The sequence below is a fragment of the Talpa europaea genome (genome assembly GCF_964194135.1).
Source record: "Talpa europaea genome assembly, chromosome: 3".
In the NCBI taxonomy this organism is placed as follows: domain Eukaryota; kingdom Metazoa; phylum Chordata; class Mammalia; order Eulipotyphla; family Talpidae; genus Talpa; species Talpa europaea.
In genome coordinates, this window is record NC_140069.1 from 58620023 (window position 1) to 58640200 (window position 20178).

Genomic DNA, 20178 nt, shown 5'->3' on the forward strand with positions numbered 1-20178 from the left:
TAATATTTTATTGGCATTTCATTGCATTATAACATTATGTAAGGTTCAGATGTACATGGTTATTAATTGATATCATTATATACTGCAATAAGTTTAGCACTGAAATTCCATCCCTTCACCATATGATCCCTTTTACCTCCTTTTTTCTGGTAACCACTAATTTAAGACTGATGGTTTTAAAAGAGAGAAGACTGCAAAGGCCTTCCCAAGCCCTTTGGAATTAGTCCTCCCAGGTAGGAGTACTCAAAAGTGTCTGTGTCTATGTTGATAGAAGAAAGCGACTTTCTCATGATGAAAGCCAGGTAGTTCCTCGGTAGAAGCTATAAAGCTGAAGGTTTTAATAATTCTGTTATAATATGACCTTTATTTTTATTATAGTAAGAGGGAAACACTAAGATAATATTCTGCATTGTTTTTGACTGACCACATATGGTATTTACAGATGTAAACAATGAGATTTGCTATTCTCAACTGTCTTGTTCAAAAAGGAAATAACTCCTATTCTCCTATTCTGACTCAAAATGGGGACTGATTCTTTCTCATGTAGATATGATCATAATTATGCATTATTTAAGGATTTTTAATTGTATGTGTATGATAAAATTTCTTTCTGTTTTGCATTTTATCTCTAATTTAATAAGTAACTTTTCTACTTTTGGGTTCTCTCTTAATGGAAATAGTTGTGGTTTTTGAGAATTCATTTTATAAATAATCAAATCATTTATGTAATAAATTATGTAGTAGTTGACCAGTGTAACTCATTGGATATTATAAAGCAATTTCATACTCAAAACCCAGTCATTAAAAAAAAAAGCTATGCCAAGATTATTTAGGAAACTACCTTAATAGAAACAATTGTCTTTTTCTCTGGTTGAAAAAGTCAGTATTTTCAAATGGTAGCACCATTACCAAACCAAGGGTATTGGAAGTGGCTTGCATGATTCTAGAATGATCTGACCCTATCCCTTACACAATTTGACTTAACAGCGGTATCCTACATAGCTTTTCCTTTCTTCATGAAAGATGATTTTGATTAATCAAGACGTTGAGACTGCGGAGTATGCTAAAAAGTGTGGCTTATGACACACACGGGACGCAGGGCTCAGGCTATCCCGGGGACGAGTAGGAGAGGGTCAAATGAATGAAATCACACCAGGAGCTCACAAAAGGGAGCAGATTGCGTGCAACGGGCCAGCGCTCCACCGCTCCACGGCAGCACCTCTCTAACAGTTTGCAAGAATTGCCGGTAAAGCGAACATGCCTGCCTAGAATGCATATTTGGGCATCAAGAGAATTGCAGCAAAATATCCAAAAGTGTTATTATGCTATATTGCCACCTGTTCTTTCCCTTTATGTTGACTCATTGTGCCAACATCATATAATATCTCTGTTTCAAACTTAAATTAATTGTATTTACTCTCATTTAATATTCAAATTGGGGAGCACACATACTGCTATGTATTTTTAAAGGAATGTTGCTGAAACAGATTAGAGGCAGACCATTAAACTTCAAAATGTAGGACAACTGTGCATGTTTCAGAACAGTCCCACCCACGTGATGCTGCTGGCATTGTGCTGGCAGCTGGTTCGAGTAGAAGGCTAGGATTTCATGCGCCACAATTGTTCAAAAATCCCGTTGTCATAATAGCCCTCAATTATGAACAGCTACAAATATAAACACAAACTGGGAAAAATGGACAAAATTATTGATGACTTATTAGGGGCTCAGAAAATTACAATATTTAAGGAAAAACAGCTATTAGTGAGATTACAACTGAATGTTTTCCTGACAGCCAGAGGGAACATGAATAATGGACCTGCTATATGGTTACAGCACATTCTTCCTCACTGTGGAGCCCAGGCAGGAATAAGTAGCCACTGCAGAAGGGCAGATCTTTATTTTCAGAATTCATGGTCAGGTAAAACTAGACGTACTTTGGTTTCTGTTAAGAATCTCCCAAAGAAGAAAAGTCAGAGGAAGCTGAAAGAAGCAATTAAAATCCTCCAGAACAAAATCTTTATGAATCATTGCTATCAAAACCACTGAACAAACATCGCCTATTAAAGATCCTTGTTTTAATACTTTGGAAAGATGGTGCTGAATCTGGAATGGAGCAGAATTGTATTTGGGATCCCAACTGGAGATTTTAAACGCACATGACTCGTAAGACAATGGAGAGCCCATTTGAGAAATGTCCCAAGTTGTTTAAAAGGCACCAGATGGAGGAAGGGAAATAAAACATTTGTATTGCTGTGATGCTACTCTTTGCTACATACCTTTCTCTGGCTAGAACCTACAGAGAAAGATGTAACTTAACAATATCACACCTTTATATTAGGCTCCATGGATTTTCAGCAACCCTCAGCATCTGTTTTTATGAGGTTCCAGCTAAATTTCCTATCTATCCCCATTATTTCTGAATTCTCTGACTCTGGTCACTGAAGTGTAAGATCTGGGCCCATCGTGACAATAAAGAACAAATCAAACCCTGCTAAATGAAAGTGTGTGTCCAGTTTTGAAGTAGAAGGGATTGGGCCAAAGAACTATAAAGGGTTCTTGGGTCCGGTTAGCCATGGAAAGTCAGCTCTTAAGTGGAAAAGGAAAGTCACCTTAAATCAGAAGCAGATGTAAATTACCAAATGAACCTTAAGTTCCTAATTGAAGACACAGTCGGGCTGTAATACATTTAGCAAATTACAAACAAAATGTTCTTGTTTACTTTACATTAAGTGGCTTTAAAGCTTCAGCCAAAGAGCTAAATAAACATGCTGTTATTGCTAAAAATGGAATGGAAGACCGAGTCAGAGCTTAGTATATTCAGGAAAAACCACAGTCCACGGTGCCCAATGAGTGTATTTTTATAAATGTAGTCCTGCCTGGGAAGAGGAGAGTGGATTTACCTCGAGATCCACAGCTTAATGAGCAGGCATCACTTGCAGGGAATCTGTTTGAATACTGTAACATATGCCTTCTTTCAGGATGCATAATTCATATCCAAGGATATTAGCCATAGCAGTTCAGCTCGATAGCAACACCTCATTATTTTATCCCTCAGTATTTATTCCTATGTTTGACGCCTCATGAAATTACTGTTAATGTGTTTATATAAGGGCAGATCTGACACAAGTGGGAAGAATGTAATTTCCTACTCATTCTTTCCTGCTGCTGTGTCCTCTTCCCCTGGTAGAAGTGGCAAGTGTAAATAGTTAATTTGCTTCAATTATGAGCCTGTCCTGCTAAATTAGAAGCAGCAGGGATATGAAGAGCCAGAATTATACTTATGAGGCAGCTGACAAATCCTCTGAGCCCTCAGAATCAAATCATTTACTCCTCATTGGTGCTCAAACACCCACAACATAAATGCTGCCGGATTTCCCCCCAACCCCTTATCTTATGATAAAATTTGGATTTTATGTCAACAAAACTTAAGGTTAACCAAAACTCCATTGCACGATAACATTCACACATGTGTTTGTCTTGGCCATGTCCTTATAAACATGATCCATTTTCCCAACTTTTTAAAATTAGAAATAAAGGAAAAATGAAATGGTTGTTCATTTAACAACTGCAGAGTGTAAGAAACATATTTGGAAAAATTTGAAACTGAGCAGTTAAAATTATTACATCAATCTGGGAGCATATTTTATTTCTCAAGTATAGATATGTATACAAATGTGATCATTGGTATATCAATGGGATTACTGCATGCCCACGTAGCATAAACCTATGTAGTACACCTATAAAAAATATCCTATGCTTAGACACAGTAGAAGCAGACATTTAATTTGAAAGTTTCCATCACATTTGTAGGGAGATAATTTAAACATATACTCATTTAAGTTGGCTGTATTTTATGTATATTGGTAAAAATATTTGAGATGAGTGAGATGTATATCTGTACATCACATCACTATTTCCATGAATGTCCATTTTCAGTTACAAGATGCAATTCAGTAATTTATCATGAGTACTTGTACTTATACTGACTCACAGAGGAGAAATCTGAGACAAGAGATTGCACACTCAATCACAAGTATTTCCTGAGCACCAGCTATGGACCAGACCCCGCAGTTGTGTGAGGCATCAGCAGTTCTCAAGCTGTTAGGAGGAGACATTGAATAAACAAAATGGATCTTTGCACCAGATCCAGCTAATTCTACCATGTCTCTGCTCTGCTTGCTATAAGATATCAGGCAAAATAACTGCCTGTTTGAGTCAGTGTCTTTGCACCTATAAAATGAACATCATAATATCATTGCAACATTCTTGTTGAAAGGAAAATGCATAAAAATAGGAAGAACAAGAACCTGACCAAAAACAGAAAGGCAGACAATAGTGGAATATTTCTAGTAGCTTTTTTGATTTTGATTTTGATTTTGTAGTTCACACCACAGCAGGCCTATATCAGACACGCAATGTATTGTCAGATATAATTGAACATCAATTTTGCTCCAGTCATTCTCACTTAATAAATTAACAGATATATTTTGTAGTCATTTTTTTTCTGACAGAGCTTGCTTCTGATACCTGCCATTCTAGAAAAAGGTTACACCATTATTGTGTACATCAATTGGATGAATCAGGTGGTCCCCCAAAAGAATCAAAAGCATGATTTTTACCACATTGTATAATTTGTTCCATCCTCTGAATACTACACTATAAAGTTCTTTTGAGTTCTGGATCTCTTAGGAAAGTGCTGAGCAAGTTCCATACGATGGAAATATAACCACATGTAAGAACTAAGTTCTATATAAAATACAGATGCACTTGCTTAAAGTGTCCCACTGTTCTTTCAGTGTTGAAAGAAACTGCAAATGTTAATTTCTAAAGGATGTGGCAGGGAATTTTGATCAAATTATTATTCCTCATACATAACAGTATCTTTAAGCATTTTCTATAAATATGAACTTGTAGTGGAGAAAAAAAACACTTACAGTTAATCAAAAAGAAAAATGTCCTTTAGGGTTTTTTTACTAGCATTTGAATAGAATTCAGAATTGGAAAAATTGCACATCTTTTCTTATGCTGCAAAGACTTGGCTAAAATAAACTATGACTAGAGATTAAGCACCAGAGCAAAAAAGAAGGAAGGAAGAAGGAATTAAATGTTATTTATAAAATGTTTGGTTTTGGGTTTTTTGGATTTTTTTTTTTTTTTTTTTTTTTGCTGTTTTATGCATTGGTTGTATTGTTCTGGGAAGGAGCAAAAAGTGAAAGAGTAAGATGGCAGATTTTATTAATTTTTTTTTCTATTTGAGTATATCTTATTCATTGATATTCAACTGCTGATTTTAATTAGGGATATTTAGCTTATAAAACATATGTGCATGCTGGTATTTAGAGCATTTCAAAAATGATTCTGTGAATCACTACATTACATGAACAGGATTTGGATTCTCTAGAATTGCCATTTGATGTTTATCTATGTATGTTTTGGTTTAGCCATTATATATGTTTTAGTTTAACCACTGAGATGCAATCTTTAGATAGGCTATGGTAGCTTTCTTAGAATAACAAACCACACCATATAACTAAGTTAGGACAGGATGAATTCAAAGTGTTTGGATGAGCTGGGGAAAATGATAAATGATGTATTATGATTTTTAAATCCTCATCTGGCCAACTTTGCACTTTATTTCAAACAGCTGTAGACCATTTGGAAGCCATTTTGTAGCTCAACTGAGGACTAATATTTACTGTATGAATCACATATCTCTAAAATATTTGTCTTTCCCTGAGAGAAAGAAAGACTCTTTTTTCCACCAACCTAACTTTGATATAAATCAGACCCATTCTCCTAGGTTAGAAGGTTTGATCATTGCAGTGGATTATTCTTTGCTAAATGCAGTCAGCAGCATCTTAAGTTTCTGCAAGTATGAGACTTTCTCCCTCCATGAATTGAAACTTGGAAATGTTTTCAGCAACTTTGTTACTGATGGCTTTTAAATATCTGTACTAAAATAGGTATTTCCCACATTTCACCAGTACTCTTACATATTTTTATCACTCTCGTAAATTTGAGAGACATTTCCTTTCCTCAGATATTTCCTTCAAATGCAGAATTAAAAAGAATCCTTGTGCATTTTTAGAAGGTCACATCAGAAAGGCACAAAAGGTATATAATATTGGAGCCAGTGGCTAGTTTTCAAAGATGGAATTCTAAATTACTGTCGGGAAAACCACCTCATATTTTATTGGTATCTTTTTTTTTTTTAATTTTTTTTAAACTTTTTTATTTTATTATTTTTTTAATAGAGGCATGTTTTTATTTATTTATTTGTTTGCTTGTTTGTTTGTTTTGTTTATACATGCACTGGGTACAGTCAGAAGCGCGGGAGGGTGAGAGAATTCACCAGAGCCAGAGCGGGGAGCAGAGCAGGCAGAAGGACCGAAGTCCACCTCATATTTTAATTCCACTCTCGACTACCCCCCTTTCAAAATGATCACAGGAATATACTTCCTGAAATTACCACCTTTTGAATCTTCCCTCTGAACACCTGCAGCTATTCAGGAAAGAGCGAATCCATCAATCCATGTAATGTGATGTGATGAGTTTACTCTTTTCTAAAGTGGTGTTTAGGTACTTGTACAACAATCATCATAGCTGATCATCAATAGCCAATAGGGAGCCATTTGTAGGAAACAGGGTGCTCTGAATGCGAGTCAGGTATTCCATAACGACTTCGATCCCCAAGTGAAGCCAGGGAGCACGTATTCAACCTGAAACACATTGAATTAGCCACCTTTCCCAGGTGGTTGTTAATCAACAAATTTCAGGAAAGTTAACACTTTGTGGGTTAACTGCTGGGAGCCCAGCAAATGGATAGCATGGTAGCAACACCATTGCTGTTTCATTTGAATGCAAATGCAAAAAAAGATGATGCTACAGTGAGGACTCTGTCCATTTGTCTTATCTGCCACTACTTAGAAAATGATCATTGAGAATGCTTTGGATCAAAGTATTTATATTTGCCTTTGGAAGCTAAACAGACCCTCATTAGTTGACTGGGAGTCAGATTGAGTAGTGTATTGGTAAAAACATGATAGAAATAAATGCTTCACATATACAAATTTGTTCAAAGATGTATTTACTAAATACATACTTCAAAGTCTGAAATAAGATATTTGCGTGGGAGAAAAACCCTCTTGGAACATTTTTAAGGTATTAAAAATAAATGCAAACATGGTCACTGAGTTCATTAATTATGAATTATATTTTGGAGACGAGGTTGAAGGAAAAACTCTAAATAGAGATCTGTCTCTGAAGACAAAAATCAATCAATGAGAATCAGGAGAGCTCTGTGTTTCCAATTACGGCCACACTGCGGCGGCGTGTGGTATCTGTGGATGATGGTACTCAAAGGCATTTGTTGTACTGAGAATTTGACCTCCAATAATACAAATATTGTCAGTAAATTTAGAATACTCTTGTATTTGAACTAAAGGCTTTACTTTTTACTGAAAATGTTTTTAAGTTTCTTTAGTTTCATATTAAGTAAAGATGACACAATGAACATATGACAATATTGTACATGTAAATCTAAATTTCCTTATTAGTATAATTGTCTTTTATATTATCAAAATTCCAAATACAAAAGTCTAGCTGTAAACTTCCCTAAAGGAGGAGAACAAATTTTTATAGGGTCCTATATACCTCTGTTGACAAGGTTAGTCATTTGTTTACCTTAAGTAGAATTTTGTGCTTTAATTAAGATAGTCATGAGTAAATATTATTTCTCATATTTAGAATTTCACATTAAGAGACTGAACTCAATAAACCACATTTGGGGTTAAAAGCCATAAATTGGCCTATGATACTGAATTTGGCAGATATTTGGTATTTAGACATAATTTGTACTTAACTACCCTGATTCTAAAGTCACTTTTCAATTTTGATCTATGCCTTTTTTGATCTCAGCATCACAGAATACTAGCCAAGCCTCATTTTCTGCTGTAAAATCCAAGATGTGGGAAATTTATATTAGTTGTATCAATGAAAATACATTTCCATTACACAGTAAATGGAGAAAAATATTTTGTTCTTTAGGGCCAATTTCAAAAGATTGCCAAAAACAGACTTTAAAGCCTTGAAAGAATCAACGTAATGGTAGCAGACAACCATGTGTGTTCACTTTGCTAATCTTTCATTTTCAACTCTTAACGACTCCTTTCTGTTTAACTTAGCAATATGACCTTTAGCATACCAGCAAGTCAGGTTTCAGTACTTTGCTCAATTCAGGATAATTTTACTTTTATTTTCAAGATGATTCCCTCTCAAAAATGAAAAGCTTCTGTAAACTAAAATTCACTTCAGTACATTTTCAACTTTTCACAATGAGGTTTCTACAGACCCATGTCATCCAGTGTTACCACTGGAAAGGGCACAAGCAGAGGCTACACAGCAGGGTGGCCATGCAGCCCTCAGCCACTTGGGGCCTCCTCTCCTCTCCCCAATGTATCTTTGACTGTGTATTCCAATTCCAGAGTCTTTGAAATTAGAACTTCAAGGCTTCAAGTTTTTAAATAGTGATGAGCCTGCAGGTCCATAACTGTTCCTTTGATTTACTTATTGAACATAGTTGTTCATTTTTGAATTCTTTGTTTTTATATTTTGTATGGAATATATATCTATCAGGACTTGAATGTACTGTAGAATTATCTGCCCATTGTATAATTATGAATGGCTTCTTATGTGGCTCCCCTGGGAACCTTCATCAATAGTATATTTCTGAGTCAACTACCTTTACTCTCAAAGTAAACTTTGAGATAAATCCTTTCATATGCTGTATGGAAAGTGGAAAAACTTACTCTTATTAATCTTCTTATCTAGTCCATTGCCATATTTCTTAAAAATATTTTTCAGTAGAGAATAAAATCTTTGGGGAGATTCATATCATTATAATTGTGCATGTGTACGTGCACCCTCATGCGTTCCTTGTGTGTGTGCAATTGTTATTCTGCATTGTGCTTCTCTGGAAACAAAAGCAGATGCATTTCCTAATTTAAGACTCTTTTTTTTGTTGTTGTTACAGGTCTATAAAAAGAAAACCGAGGCTGCAAAGAAAGAGTACCTGAAGCAACTAGCAGCATACAGAGCCAGCCTTGTATCCAAGGTAACATGCAATTGTGTGGTATTGTGACGGGTTGTGGTCATCTCGCTGCAGAATATGACGGTCATTTAAAAGCATAAAAGATCATTTAAGCATTTCATCACAACCTTCTTTGATGAAAAAGAAAACATAAATCTTAAATAAACCTATGCATTATGGAAATATTTGTTTAGACCTAAAAGTATCCCCTGGAGCTTTTGTGAAATGTTGTCCACCTGTGGATTATAGGTTTGGGGATTAGTCACAGCATATTGTTAGTCCTGAGCCAAACTTCTCATTCTCCATATCCCACTCTTAAATTGCCTCCCCCCATGCACCTGGTCCCTTTGGCCTTCACTGGGGAAATGTCAACTGTCTTTATTCTAACCTCATTACCACATTTTAGGATGTAAGTCTGCCCCTCTCCCTGATTGCACCATTTCATTTGAAAATAAAAGCATCATTTGAAAGTAGTTTATGCTTTAGAATACCTTAAACACTAGTTCTTTCTCTTATAAATACCCAGGAGTTGACTCTTTGGTCTCAGGTTATTAAGAGGTATTTTCCTTTTATAGATTTTTTAGGGAGGCAGTCTCAGAGAGACTGGGATGAATTTTTAAGTACTTGTCAAAAGTCCAAATTTAACTAGTACTGGGCTCACTTTGGCTTGGGTCTCCGAACATTATTCCATTTACCCATGAAAAAATACTTTCTCCTTTATCCATAATACTTTCTTCTTATAACAACTCTAAACTATACATTTTTTTTAATTAGGAAAAATATATTCTGCAGGTGGAGGAGAAGGGAGTAGGATCAAAACAGGGGTGGGAAGAGCACAGGGGACTATGGTGATGATACACGGGTGAATTGGTGGTAGGAATTTCATGGGGACTATAATTGAGATGAGAAAGCATACATTGTGAAAAAATGAAGAACAGTATAAAAAATGTATTAAAAAAGAAAGAAAAATAATAAATCTAAGTAGAGTTAAAGTAATTATATAGGGCCTCCCCGGTGGTGCAGCGGTTGAGCGCTGGGTTGCGAAGCTGCACGCAGCCTCTGCAGAGCCAGTTCGATCCCCAGCTGCTCCCCGGCCACCGGAGGAGGGTCCTGCATGGCGCACAGACCTCTCCTGCCGCCTGCTGCTCCCCTCAGCAGTGTACTTCAGTCCTTCTGCCTGCTCTGCTCCCCGCTCTGGCTCTGGTGAATTCTCTCACCTTCCTGCGCTTCTGACTGTACCCAGTGCTTGTATAAATAAATAAAAATAAATCTTAAAAAAAAGTAATTATATAAATTTATGTAATAAAATACTTTCTAAATAATCAGAAAAAGAAGAAAAATATGATGAATATACTCAGGCAAAAAAGAAAGCATAAAATACAAATGTATAAGAAATTTTGGTACACTATCAGTCTAATCCAACTTTATGTTCCACTTTTAATGCCTGGCATCGTGGGAAAATTATTATTATTTAATCTTAAAATTTTTAACTCTTCTATATTTTCTCACTATGGATCTCACCTCTTCTGACTTAACCAGCTCCCTCTGAAGCTATTTATATTTTTGCTGATACCATTTCACATTTTTGTCTTTTTATAGAACCCACAGAATGTGTATAAAATTAAAACCAAAAAAGGTACATAATATTAAATCCATCATTAGGTTAAATAGTGAGTTGGTATATTCAAAACAATATGTCCAGGGCCTCCCCGGTGGCGCAGCGGTTGAGCGCTGGGTTGCGAAGCTGCCCGCGGCCTCTGCGGCGCCGGTTCGATCCCCGGCTGCTCCCCGGCCACGGAGGAGGGTCCCACATGGCGTGCAGACCGCTCCTGCCGCCCGCTGCTCCCCTCAGCAGTGTACTTCAGTCCTTCTGCCTGCTCTGCTCCCCGCTCTGGCTCTGGTGAATTCTCTCACCCTCCCGTGCTTCTGACTGTATCCAGTGCATGTATAAACAAAACAAACAAACAAACCAGCAAACAAATAAATAAAGCATGCCTCTATTAAAAAAAAAAAATTAAAAAAAAAAAAAAAAAAAACAATATGTCCAGCATGTAAGAGGGACTTTTAAATTTTTCTTTCCTTATTTCACCCAGGATAAATTTTTTGAGCATTTTAAATAGAGTTTTAGTCGGAGGATTCTGCATAGGAGAAAATCAACATGTAAGTCTCAATCCCAACACAAAGCAGGCAGGTTAGTGTTATGCAGACTACTAGGGATCTGCATTACTGACTAAGCCTTTGCTTTCCTAACAAGTGTCCTCAGATTTGCTCTTAGCTGCAACTTTTCTTACTATTCATTCTCAGATTTGCAACCCTCAATATATGACAATTTGTCTAAATGCTGTGAATTGCCATTTCTACATTTAAAAAACACCAAGCACTTTTTTATAGCTTATTCTGATGTTTTTCTTCTCTTTGGCAATGGGAACTTTGCTGGAGCTGTTGAATGTCTATTTATGTATAGCTATCTAATGTATGTGTACAAATTGAAGGAAAGTTACAAACACCCTCTCCAAGTTAGAGAAATTGCCCTCTGGTATCATGTGTAAGACCTCCCCACCATGTAAAGAAAATTCGCAGGCCTACTTCCCATGGGACATAAAGCATGTAAAAATCCATGTTTCTCCATTTTAAATTATGACAAGGCAAATAATAGTCATCCATACTTATACACATATTTTTCTATATTTTTGTATGTTTTAAATTATTTCCCTATTCTGAAGAATCTAAAGTTGCTGCCATGAAATCCTTACAGGATAATAGTTACAACTGCAGGAAATCCCAGTCGGCCAGCCAAGCTCTGTTTTTCGCCAGTCATTCATTCATGTATTCATTTGGCAAATTTCCCGGGGTACGTGGTCTGTGCCCAGCAATGTGCCAGGCTCAGAGGACACAGTGGAGGAAGGGTAGATGCGCCCCCTGCACTTACAGAGCTTTCCCGTTAGTCCAGGAAGACAGGCAGTGAGAATGTCAAATAGTAAGTGGCCAAGACCCTTGAGAATCTAATAAGCAAAGGCGCTAACAGGGTGGTCTGCAAACTTCTCTTTGAAGACGTGACATGAGAGCTGAGAACCCACAGGAAACAAGGAGCTTGCAGGGCACAGAGCAACCGGAGGGCAGGGCTAGGGAGGAGGGGTGGGGTGGAGGGGCAAGTGGGTGTGCCTGCAGTGGGGGGCTGGGGGTAGGGTGGGGTTGTGGTTTGAGATAAAACTGGAAAGACAAGCAAGAGCAGGGTATTGAAAGGGGTGGGTTTTGTTCTCAACGAAACCACTGTATGGGTTTCAGTAGGGGACGGCACGTTTGAGATTTTTAACAGCACTTTAAGTGAATGAGTACTCTTAATCTCATACCTTGTCCCTCAAAGGAGGCTTGATTATCAACATTTCACTAAAAGAGAAAAAATTTCACACAGGTAGCTAGTGCCAGAGCCACCCTCAGCCTTTGTACTGCTCGGGGCTCCTAACTGCAGGCTTCACCTGCTTCCTTAAATAGCCCTGGCGCAGCAGTCACCACGAGCACTGACATTCTCATCTGAGGTCATTTTTGTTCATGAAAAATTGTATTAGCCAAAGACCATGTCCAGTTTCCTAAGTTATTGCCAAGCAACTTTGATTTACTCTACCAGCCCTACATATTTTGGAAACTATTTTCTAGGCAACATGCAAATTTCACTGACTAAAGCTTTGCAACTCTAGACCAATAGATCTCCTCGCTAATTTAAGGCTGTGTGGTGTCTTCCACTGCAGGACATGCTCTAAATCCTGCTCAGAGTGCAGGACACCTGTTCCTTGTCAGCGACAGGGCTGGCTGCTAAGCGCACAACATGACTATGACAGATCAAAGTAAAATGTCTATGATACTTGAAAGGTTTGAAGCTATAGTCTAAAATTAGCTGCTTCTTACACAACATAATTAAAAATAGAAACAGCTGGTGAGCAGTGGCACCACCAAGAAACTGCCGTTGGATGAACAGTGCCCTCCTTCCAATGACCGCTCTTTAGTTTAAAGGTACCACCAACCATTCAAACCAGCATATTAGTTACCATAAATTCAGAGCTGAATAAAGTTAAAATCTAGCAAAAATAAAAAAGCCCTGCCCTAGTAAATGATATTGTAATCTTTATATTCAAAATGACTTAGTGATACCTTCTCAGTGGGACACTGAAATTTTCTCATAGTCACACAAGTGTCAGTAGCGTCTTGCTATCAAACAGCTTCTGTCCTGTTCGTGCCACGTGCTGTGCCAAGCATTTTATGTCTTCCTGTTCATCATCACAACAACCCTACAAAGTAAGATTTAGCCCATTTTCTAGACAAAAAACTAAATTTCTGCCCCAGAAGGAGAGCTTGCTAGTGGCAGCACAAGGGCTCAAACCCCCTGCTGTCTTATTCCAAAGCTCATAGGCTTTTCTCTACTCTGGGCAATTGTCAAATCTTTATATTTTTAGATCCATGACCTCTTGTTAGCCCCAGTAAAATTCAATGCCAACTCTTATGGTATTGCTTATTAGACATCTAAGAGTAAAGCTACTCTGTCTTAAATGAGGCTTAAGGCAACAAGACTTCTCAGTTTCATCCATCCCACCCTGAGACCCTCGGAGATATCCGGGGCCCTCAGAATGTTTGGGCAGCACCACTCTGCACTGTGCAATCCCAGCTATGCAGGTGCTTCACCTGGTTCAGGGATCAGGTGACATGGTTAGACCTGCTCTGTGGCAACTCACACAGCTCAGGACACTCTGCTCTGCAACCTCACTGGAATTAAAGGACACATGAATAGGAGCTAGGAGCGTGGAGTGTTGCAAACACAGCACTGGTTGGCCCCAGGATTTTCTTATTCACTTGCAGATGCTGTAATTTAAAGGAAGTTGGAGACATTTCAGAGGAGAAGTTCATAAAAGTGACTGGAAGGTGCAGGACAGAAGGTAGTAGCAGTGAAGAGAGAATTCAACATTATTAAGCCTGGGAAACAAACACTCAGCAGGTTCAAGACCAAAAAGGGCATTAGCCCAGGCTCAAGACTATAAAGGGCAGTGATTATTTGCACTCCATTTTCTCTGACTATAGAACAAGAGACACCATTTCAAACTAGAGGAATTTAATGAACAGTGGGCATAGTAATCTCTTGAGTATTTGAGTAAACAATTTCTTTCCATGGAAAAATTTAAAAGCAGAAAGCAAAGGCTTATAAATAAGGATTGCAAAAGGTCTCGAAAGCATCTTCGAGCTTCATGCTTCCTTAGGGCACCACCAGTGCCACACTGAGCATCCTCATAGGGCAGAAATATCCACAGACCCAGGGAAAGGAGGTTCTGGGTCCAAATTCCAGGTTTCCCTTTTCCTGACTGTGTGTCTTCACCCAAGTTATTTGACTTTCTCAAGTTTCAGTTTACTCATGTGTTAAACAGTCACTAGGATAGACATCATAAAATTTCCATGAGAATAACTATATAACTGAATGATTCGGGATCCTGAACATAGGAAGTATTTAGTATATACCAGCAATGATGATGATGATGATGGTGATGGCCATGGTGATGATCATTTTTATTTTTAATGGCCATGGCCATGGTGATGATGATTTTTATTTTTAATGTTATATGTAGAGGTGCAAAGGACTAGGCAAAGTTTGCGTATGATTGAAAATTGATTTGACTTATATTTTCAATTGGTCTTCAAGGCTGCTTTAATATAAAGGAATTCTTTAAGTGACATTAAAATAAGAAAAACTTGATTCACCTATATATATATCCATCTATAACAATAAGAAATGACCTAAATTAAAAAAAAATTCATCTACACAGGTTTCTTAATTGAACTGGTCTTTATGAGCTTTTAGCCCAGTGAGAATAAAAATAGTTTGAGCCAAAAATATTGCTGTTATGAAGGCTCAGGCTTCCTGGCTTGAGCAGTTTTACATGCTATTTAAGGTCATTTTGGGTTGGGCTATTAAGTAAAGCTTAAGGATATATAGTTTTTCCATAGACACAGGAATTCCTAGACCCAGGTCTCAATGACGATGTTGAAAACAATGTATAACTTTAAAGGAATGGAATTCGTTTCATTTTACCACATAGACCAGAATTTATTTTCCCAAAATGAGTGTTGCATTCAAAGTAGTCATCTTGGGAGGCTACAAACTTATTTTATTATTGCTCCCAGAGTTCAGAAGATTTTTGAAACTCCTCTTTTAGAACTGCAGTCAGGAAAAGTTTATGGGCCACTTTAGAAAATCAATCTTGTTACATTGTTTTCACACCTCATTCTTTTCCCCAAACATCACCCAGCTATAACCCACAGACTTGGCTTCAAGTGACTATTAGCTGTTTCTAAAATCAAATTCACCATCAAAAGAGAAAGAGTTGTCTGAGGTTATGTAAAATAGTGCCCCACAGGCTCTGAAGAGAATTCAGTAGGGAAGTTCCCAAATATTCCAAGTAAAGGAAGCATTGTACGAATAAGCATACAGCTTCTGAGAAGTGCCACTCTGGAAGGAGACAACATTTGGATGAATATGTTCTGATGTATTAAATATTAAATAAAAGTAATCAGATTCATGACATTAAGGTCACATTCAATATGACATTTTGTTTCTACCTTGAGCTGGGGTGCCAAAATATATAGAGGGCAATGGAAGTTTTTTTTTTTTTTTTTTTTTTTTTTTTAAGAATCGTACAGGCCAATATTGAATTCAGTTATGAAAGTGCTCTGTTGCCATCACTAATCGTAAAGAAACACAATGCTCTGTTCAGCTAAAGGATAGTAAATTCAAAACAAAAGAAATATCTCTCTACAGGATGAAGTAGCAGAATTCTTACCACAGAGAGCTATTGAGACACACAAACCAAGTCTGAATTTGAAAATGGATCATTTTATGACTATTAACATAAAATTTGCAGCTCTGTAAGCCCAGATTGTGATTTAAAGATAATAAAATCTCATGCTTCAGGGTGCAAGTTAATCACCTACAAGGACCAGGAAGAATTTTCCTCCCAGAAATAACAATGCACAATTGAGTAGGTGCATAAATTTTGTTTAATTTTCAATGCATCAAGTATTGGTCAGTGTTGAAAACAAGAATCAAATTAGATGGGCTATTAATCTGATTTGGTTCAGCAACTCTTATATTGTTGCTTCCACTGAGTTTTATGTCCTGTGTTTATACTTTGCTATTTTAAATAACAATTGCTTTGTCCATATTTCATTTTTATAGCAATTATTATCCCAGAATGGGGCCATTTATACACTGTGCAGTATTATCTTCATTAAATAGAGTAAATGGGATTGAAACTGTCTTGGATAATCAACAACTTAGTTGATAAGAGGTATCTTAAGGTTTATAGAGTTGTATTCTTTGTGGAAGACTATTGAAAAGAACTGAAAGGTCTCTGTTGCCACACACACACACACACACACACACACATTTTGCTTATAGAAAACACCTTTCAGCATCAGTGCTCCAATAGCAAGTAATAAATAGAAATTACTCAGAAAACAACAGCAACAACACATTCTTCCCATGCAAATGTCAGTTCAAGGGTTGATTTTCAGTTGTGTACACACATTTATCTGGCAACACATTTATCTGGCATGAAACACACACGACTGAACAAAAGTATTTATTTGTGAAAGTAGAAACAAATTTAAATAATGTGGCTTGTATGAAAAAATAGTTCTAATTTTTGAATGGTGTAGAGATCATCATATATGGTATAATTGATTTACAAAAACAGAGTCTTGCTTTCATAGTTTAATTGGAAGAAAATGACAGTAAAAGTATATTAAATTTATGATTTCTTCATATCCCCATTTAATCATATTGCTAATTCATGACAGTTTGCTATTGAAAATGAACTTATTCTACCTATCTTCCAAAGTAATAAATAGTTCTATAATTAATAGATAGCCTGTTATATTCATGTGATTAAGAATTAATCAAAAGTGAAGTTAGAAGCAGGTTTTTTCCATGTCTAAATGAAAGGACCTTACCATAAAGATACAAATGTTCAAAGTAGATGAAACTCACTAAACTTCCCTGCTACCTACCATCCACCCAAAATCCAGTGGAGAATAAAGGGCAGGGACTCAAATCAAAACACAGACCTAAATGTTGTAACTTCTCATCACTTCAGGAAGGGTGTGGTGAGAGCAGAGAGATTTCATGCTGAGGAAAGAAGAGGGCAGAATGTCAATCTGACATTCTATCAGTTTTCACAGATGTCATATCTTTCTTTCCTCAACCCTTGGAAGAGAAATACATATCTTGTCAAGAATCTCAGCAAGGGCAACAGTGACTGCATGAAGTATTGTTCAAGAAGAGTCATTCAACAAACTGTGTGCTCTGTTTACTTGGCACAGTGCCAGCTGCATGGACTATAGAGATTGAATCCCTGCCATTAAGAAAATATTTTCCTGGGCCTTCCTGGTCACGCAGGGGTTAAGTCAGCAGCACTATCAAGCTATGGCCAGCCACTGTGGCCTGAGGGCCTGAGTTCAATCCCGTAGCCAGGGAGCTGCCCACATGGCACGGCAGACCTCTCTTGTCTCACCCATTGCTCCCCTCAGCAGTGTACTTCAGTACATCTGCCTATTCTGCTCCCCACTCTGTCTTTGGTGAATCTTCTCACCCCCCACATTTCTGGGCTGTACCCCAGTTCTTGTATGCATAAAATAAATTTTTAAAAATCTTTAAAAAAAAATCCTTTCCTTGGTGATGTAGACATCATCGTGAAGAGAATATAGGGAGAGAACCCCATCAGCGTGTCTGCCATGTCTAGGTACATAACTTGACAACTCTTGTCACAAGGTAAAAAAAAAACTTACAACTTCCTAACCTTCTTTCTCCTTTATGTTAAAAATTATGTTCTAAGTGTGTCAGTCATTATATTTGGAAATCTCTTTGTTTATCTAGAGTCTTCTAAGTGATTTAAAGTTATTACTATTTCAAAATAAGTTTAGCAGTACAAATCTTCATAGACTTTAGTATGAAGGAGATACATGTCAAAATAATGACTGGGTAGACAGAATGTTCATGTTCATACTTACCATGGGAAGAGGGAATCTACAAAGTTGGCAAGAAAGTATCTCCAATTAGGTTGCTATCTATTCTTGTAGGCCTACATGTCTCTATTGCTGCCTGTAAAAATGCCATCTACGTGGCAGACCTCTCCTGTCTTGCCCTCTGCTCCCCTCAGCAGTGCTTTCGGTCCATCTATCTGTTCTGCTCCCCGCTCTGTCTCTGGTGAATCCTCTCACCCTCCCACATCTCTGGCCTGTACCCCAACACATGTATAAATAAATAAAATCTTAAAAAAAATAGAAATAAAAATGCCATCTATCTATATGGTGGACTACATGCTCTGATTTAAAGATTGATTCCGGAAAATTAGATTCATTGTTTATTTTGGATTTAACACTAAAGAAAACCCTTAACTTGTCCATATCATAGCTCTTCTAGACTGTAATTGCGAAGCTCCCGTGTTCCTATTTCCTGTAGGAAAAATCTGTCACTGTGTTTAGTCTGGAATATGAAATTCACCAGGTGGGTAGTATTGCAGTAAACATGAAACAGATTATTTTAGTATCATACCTGGGTATATGTAACTTATATGTGCATTTTGGAACTATAAAAATGAGTTTATGTGAGGCAAGAACTGTGACAAATTAAATTGAAATGTATGTTCTAGTTGCCATTTTAAATATGTGTGTGTAATTCAGTAATTCTTCTGAGCCACTGTTTTCCATTGAAGACTATGTCCATGAAATCACCCAGTGAGAAAAGATTCCTGTGGTTCCCGCATAAAGGTTCACCACGTACATTGACATAGAAAGGCCCAGAGAAGTCCTGCTATAGGGACTTTCTGTAGCTCACTGCTGTTTTCCACACATTTTATCACAGACCCATGCTTTTCCAAAAGACTTTTTCCCACAAACACCTGCTCCTACAATTTGGAAGAGTGTGTGTCAGGACAAACAGGGTATTGTACTTAGAACTGCTGGCCAGAAACAGCTCCCAGCCCGCACCTTGCTGAGCATCTGTCCTTATTTGCATTGGTCCGAAGTGCAGCATAAGCATATTTCTTTAGGTTTGTTTTACTTAGGCAGATATATTCATTAATTACATTGTTGTAATTCCTGGGGTAATGGTCTGATTCTGTCTGGACAACAGAACACATGTATCTATATGCACTGTTTAGATACACACACATGCTCAGGCAAGTACAGGCTACATATCAATGACTGCATATGCCATGGCCCTACATAAGAAGGTGATTATTGACCACAGAATTTAAAATGAAAACAGTTTACCACTGTATTTATTCCCTTTTTCTGATAGCATGGGAAAATACAAGTAATATTCCTCTGTTTACAAACAGCTCAAAGCAAAAAATAAAGATACATTGACATGTATTTTTTTTAAAGATTTATTTATTTTATACAAGAACCGGGGTACAGGCCAGGTGTGCAGGAGGTTGAGAGGATTCGCCAGAAATAGAGCGGGGAGCAGAACAGGCAGACTGACGATATACACTGCTAAGGGGAGCAGCATGCAAGGCAGGAGAGGTCTGCTGCGCCATGAGGGACCCTCGCCAGCCGCTGGGATCAAACCGGCGCTGAAGAAGCTGCACAACCACCTGTGCCATCAGGGGAGGCCCTACATGTATTATTTTTATAGATAGCTGGCCATTGTATAGTGCTATCTTTCTTGTATAAAGTTGACATAGTAAGTGACTAAATGTGAAATTATCTCTAAAGAAGACAGAATGAAAACACTTGCCCAAATGATTTAAACACATAGACATGCAATAAATACATAATCTTCTAGACATATCTGGGATGACTTTTAAAATAGTACATGTTATTCTGATGTAGAACTAGTTGCTGTTTACACAGCCTGAATTAACCCATTTGGCCTTTTCCTTGAATTGTTCACAATTCTGAACATCAACAATGAGAATTTTTAAATGGGAGCAAAAATAAAAAAAGTTCCTTATTTTTTTTTTCATTGAAAACACCTTTAATGAGGCTACAGTTAATAAAGTTATTTGTTCTAAAACCTTTCCTTAAAAATTCCCGTGAACAATTTTGG

At 37.3% G+C, this 20178-nt stretch overlaps 1 protein-coding gene across 1 annotated transcript in view; it reads left to right on the top strand.

Annotated features, from left to right (window-relative positions):
- The window catches only part of TOX (thymocyte selection associated high mobility group box), a gene marked incomplete at both ends in the record, with an annotated part of 305768 nt that overhangs the window by 276431 nt on the left and 9159 nt on the right, over positions 1-20178 (top strand). Inside the window, one exon of the mRNA XM_084230243.1 lies at positions 9033-9113. Coding sequence (XP_084086369.1) covers positions 9033-9113 — 81 coding nt within the window. The remainder of the gene's footprint in view (positions 1-9032; positions 9114-20178) is intronic.